Here is a 5638-nt window from a genome sequence, read left to right on the forward strand (position 1 = left end):
TTGTGCCACTTCAAGTATGGGATTTTCTTCTTTTTTGGAGTTTGGGTTGCAATAATGACTACATTTGTCTACTTCCTTTTGCCAGAGACGAAGAACTTGCCTATTGAGAAGATGGACAGAGTTTGGAGGGAACACTGGTTTTGGAAGAGAATTGTTGGCACAGAAAATAATGTAGTGACCATCAAAGAAGAGGAAGCTTGAAGATAGTTGTCATGATCAATTCAAGACAAGTGTTCTTTCTCAATTTGGAGATTTAAGGTTATGCAGCATAACTTATGCTTAATTGGAAACTGTATATTGGATTTCTAAATCATATGTACATGTTACTAAGAAATGAGGTTTTAGAAAAGACTACCCAAATATTGATGTCTTTCCAGAAAAATCTGATTAAAGTATGTTTCATCAAACTAGTACTAGTACATAATATGTTCAAAGTGTTGCTGCTCAATTTAACTTTACCGCTTCCTTTCTTATAACTGGTCTTACGTCAATTCCCTTAAACAAAGTTAAAGACCGTCAATCCATTGAATATTTGCGACAAGAAATGAATCCGACAAAGCAAATAAAATAAACCACAGAAGAGGAATATTTTGGCTTCTAGTCCTTTATTAAAGTGACATAACTGTAAACAGCCTTAGACTCTTTGGATCAAGACTTGACTTTTGCTCCTCCTTTGTATCCAGGCCATAAAGTTCTATACCTAGTTTGATACCATATCTATTAGTTACTATTAATTATGTCGTCGTCATGGTTTTGACTGCTACTTTCACCTTTACCTCTTTTTGGATTTGAGCAATTTCGCTTGAAGTTGAGTAAACGATGGACTCTTAGGGGACTATGTATAACGTGTATAGCTACCGCTGACTCCTATCTTATGTGTATAGGAGAACTTTTAAGAATTTAAATTGTATAACGGGGCGATTAAATATGTGATAATAGAGCTATACACCGGGTTGCCTCGGTGTATTCACCCAAGCTTTTGGTTATGGATGACGAATAGGGATTGTTATTCTTCAAAGTCTTCAATGCTTGGTGCATAATTGGCGAGTCAAGTTTCTTAAATCGCTGCAATCTTTGCTCATAAAGTAGAACTTTGGTGCAAAACTCTTCAATGGATAGTTGGCTAGAAAAGTGTGTAATGATGCCAACCAAGGTGTCATACTCTTTTCCAAGACCTAGTAAAACATGATCAATGAAATCCCGAGAAGCAACAGATGCATTAATTGCTGCAAGAGAATCAACTATTTGTTTGGCATTTCAAAGATATGTTGGGTCATGGGTCTTTGTCCCTTCCTATGTTGATAAAATGTAGCCCAATTTATTGGACCAGCTCACTTTCCCATAGCCCAATTATATGGGGCATATATATTGACCTTTTCAGGTCTTATTCTGAACATACACAGAAAAAACTTCTTCAGCCACACAGAAAACGATCAGAGAGTGCAGATTTTCGCCCAGAAAAATCCAGCCACAGTAGTCATCTATAAACTGCGATTCCCGCTTCGTTTCTTATCCGATTGAGCTGATTTTTGGACTGCATGTTCCTCTCATCTCGATCTTTGATTAGGAATTGACAGATCTTGATTTGGTGGCCTGTAGCTCCTGTTTTTTTATCTCTAAACAGCAGCTACGTTTTTGGTATTTGTACTCCTTTTACTCTCTTGTTTTGGTGTTATGGTGTATGTATTGTTGCTTGTTGTTTGACACTTGTTTGGTGGCCATTTTGGAGAACAATATTGTAACAATTTGGTGGTGATTATAGTGGAGGTTTTGGTCCCGTGGTTTTTTACTCCACACTGAAGGGTTTTTCGCGTAAATCTTGTGTCTCGTGTGATTGTCTTTATTCTTATCTTGTTTCATTTTGGTTGAGTTACTTGATGCCCCATATCATTATTTTTCTTGGTTTGCTTGTCTCTTTTTGGTTCAAGTTGAAAGAAAAAGTTTAGTCTTTGGTATTTTCCGCTGCTATCCTGTCGGACTCTTTGATTATGTGCCCGTCTTTTCCAACAAAGTGGTATCAGAGCGTTGGTTGTTGTTGATTGTCGATTTGAATGATGGAGACAAATATGAGTAAGATGGTATGTTTGAATGGTAGTAACTATCATACTTGAAAAGGCAAGATAAAAGATCTTCTATTTGTCAAGAAAATGCATCTACCTGTGTTTGCGTCTACTAAACCTAAATCCATGTCAGATGAGGATTGGGAATTTGAGCACTTACAGGTTTGTGGCTATATCAGACAATAGGTTGAAGACAATGTTAGAAATCATATTGTAAGTGAAACACATGCTAGAAGTTTGTGGGACAAGCTTGAGACACTTTATGCTTTGAAGACTGGCAATAAAAAGTTGTTCCTGCTTAAGCAATTGATGAATATCAGGTATAAAGAGGGCTGTCCTATTTCTGATCATATTAATGATTTTCAGAGTGTCCTTGACCAGCTATACGGAATGGGTGTAAAGTTCGATGAAGAAATTCAGGGACTTTGGATTCTTAATACTACGCCTAACTCTTGGGAAACTCTTCGAGTTTCTTTGACTAATTCTGCTCCCGATGGTATTGTAACTATGGAATATGTTAAGAGTGGTGTCTTGAATGAAGAGATGAGAAGAAGATCTTAGGCCTCATCTTCTTCATCTTCATACTCTGATATTTTGGTTACTGAAGAGAGGAGGAGAAACAAGTCCAGAGATTCAAATGATAGAGATAAAAGTAGAAGCAAGTCAAGGTCCAAATTCAAGAATATTACATGTGACTATTGCAATAAAAAGAGGCATATCATGAAATATTGTTACAAGTATAAGAGAGATATGAGACGGCAAAAGAAAGAACGCGATAATAAAAATCGTGTTACTGTTGTTGCTAATGATGATTTTCTTGTTGCTTGTGGTGAGAATATCATTAATCTTGTTCGCGATGAGTCTAGCTGGTTTGTGGATTCTGGTGCTACTTCTCATGCTACGCCTAAAAAGGAGTTATTTTCTTCTTATACTCCAGGTAATTTTGGAATGTTGAAAATGGACAATAATGATGAAGTTAAAGTATTTGGCATTGGCACGGTTTGTTTGGAAAGTAACAATGGTTCCAAACTAGTTCTCAATAATGTCAAGCATGCTCCAGATGTTCGCCTGAATTCAATTTCTGTAGGAAGTCTTGATGATGAGGGTTATGTTAATACCCTTGGTGCTGGCCAGTGGAAGCTTACTAGAGGTTCGATGATTGTGGCTTGAGGTGACAAGTTGTCTAACTTGTATTTATTTCAGGGCTCTACTTCTAAAAGCTTGATAAACTTGGTGGAGAATGGAACTTCATCAGAGTTGTGGCATAGAAGGTTAAGTCATATAGTGAGAAGGAGATTGATAGTTTGGCTAAGAAAAATTTTCTTTATGGAGTAAAACAAGCAAAGTTGAAGAAGTATGTTCATTGCTTAGCCGGTAAACAGAAAAAAGTTTCTTTTCAGAGTCATCCGCCTTCAAGAAAGCTCGATTTGCTGGAGTTGGTGCATTCTGATTTGTGCGGTCCTCTTAAAGTAAGGTCTCATGGTGGTGCACTTTACTTTGTGCCTTTTATTGATGATCATTGTCACAAACTCTGGGTATTTCCTTTGAAGTCCAAGGATCAAGTACTTGATGTGTTCAAGAATTTTCAGGCCTTCGTTGAAAGACAGACAGGAAAGAAATTGAAATGCATCCGTTCAGATAATGGTGGTGAGTATATTGGTCCTTTTGATAGTTATTGCAGAGAGCAGGGTATTGGGCATCAGAAAACTCCTCCAAAGACTTCTCAGTTGAATGGCTTAGCAGAGAGGATGAGCAGAACACTAATTGAGAGAGTTAGATGTATGCTTTCAGATGCTAAGCTTCCAGATTTCTTTTGGGCAGAAGCACTTAATATGGCTGTTTATGTTATCAATTTATCTCCTACTATTGCTTTGAATGGTGATGTCCCTGACAGAGTTTGGTCTTATAAGAATATTTCTTATGATCATCTTAGAGTCTTTGGGTATAAATCTTTTGTGCATGTTCCTAAGGATGAAAGGTCAAAGTTGGATGTTAAAACTAGACAATGTATCTTCATTGGTTATGGTCAAGATGAATTTGGATATCGTTTCTATAATCCAGTTGAGAAGAAACTTGTTAGAAGCCGTGATGTTGTGTTCTTTGAAGACCAAACAATTGAAGAATTTGACAAAGCTGAGAAGGTTGAATCTCAGAGTAGTGAGAGCCTAGTTGATGTTGATCCAGTTCCTTTGACTACTGCTCTTGAAGAAAATCTTCATGATGAAAATCAAGTTGATAATGAAAATGATGATCATGTTCAGAATGACCAGCAAAAAGTTGTTGATGCTCCAGTACAGGTTGATATGGTTGATCAGCAACCAGTTGTTGATGATCTAGAGAGTTCTCTCAGACGATCTACTAGAGAAAGAATACCTTCATCTCGTTATTCTCCCAGTGAGTATGTACTCTTGACTGACGGGGGAGAACCTGAGAGTCTTGATGAGGCCATGAAAAGTGAAGAAAAAAAAGTCGTTTGATGCTATAGAAGATAAAATTAAATCTTTGCAAGATAATCATACCTTTGATTTGGTTAAGCTGCCTAAAGACAGAAAAGCTTTGAAAAATAGGTGGGTTTTTCGGGTGAAGCATGGAGATGGTAATCCAATTCCACGGTACAAAGCTAGATTGGTTGTGAAGGGATTTAACCAGAAAAAAGAAGTTGATTTTGATGAGATATTTTCTCCGGTTATGAAGATGTCATCCATTCATGTGGTTTTAGGCTTAGCTGCAAGTCTAGATTTAGAGGTTGAGCAAATGGATGTTAAAACTGTTTTTCTCCATGGTGACTTAGATGAAGAAATTTATATGGAGCAGCCTAAAGGTTTTGAAGTCAAGGAAAAAGAGAATTATGTTTGCAAATTGAAGAAGAGTTTGTATGGTTTGAAACAAGCTCCTAGGCAGTGGTACAGGAAGTTTGGTTCCTTTATGAGTCAGCAGGACTTCAAGAAGACTACTTTAGACCATTGTGTTTTTGTGCAAAAATTCTTTGATAGTGACTTTATTATTGTGTTGCTTTATGTTGATGACATGCTTGTTGTTGGTCATAATACTTGCAGGATTCAAAAGTTGAAGCAAGAGTTGAATAAGTCTTTTTCTATGAAAGACTTAGGACCAGCAAAGCAGATTCTTGGCATGCAGATTGTCCGTGACAGGAAGGCCAAGAAGTTGTGGTTATCACAAGAGAAGTACATTCAGAAAGTACTTCAAAGGTTCAACATGGATAAGGCTAAGGTCGTCAGTACACCTTTAGCTATGCACTTTAAATTGAGCACGAAACAGTGTCCTTCCAGTGATGATGAGAAGGAAGATATGAAGAAATTTCCTTATGCTTCAACCGTTGGTAGTTTGATGTATGCAATAGTTTGTACAAGACCAGATATTGCTCATGCTATTGGTATTATTGGCCGTTTTCTTTCTAATCCGAGAAGAGAACATTGGAATGCTGTAAAGTGGATTATGAGATATCTTTGTGGCACTTCTAGTCTGAGTTTGTGTTTTGGTACAGGGAATCCTATTCTTTGTGCTTATACTGATTCAGACATGGCTGGTGATGTTGATACTCGAAAGTCTACTTTAGG

The 5638-nt window shown here is 37.2% G+C and overlaps 1 protein-coding gene across 1 annotated transcript; it reads left to right on the top strand.

The window, feature by feature from the left end:
- On the top strand, window positions 1-1425 carry LOC107870292 (hexose carrier protein HEX6; the record flags this gene model as incomplete). Its single annotated transcript, XM_047405615.1, is given in 1 exon segment — window positions 1-1425. A coding segment is annotated over 1 exon segment (201 nt), but the record flags the coding sequence as incomplete, so codon positions are not given.
- Between the last annotated feature and the right edge of the window lie 4213 nt (window positions 1426-5638).

Source organism: Capsicum annuum, unplaced genomic scaffold (assembly GCF_002878395.1).
Source record: "Capsicum annuum cultivar UCD-10X-F1 unplaced genomic scaffold, UCD10Xv1.1 ctg80394, whole genome shotgun sequence".
NCBI classification, from domain to species: Eukaryota; Viridiplantae; Streptophyta; class Magnoliopsida; order Solanales; family Solanaceae; genus Capsicum; species Capsicum annuum.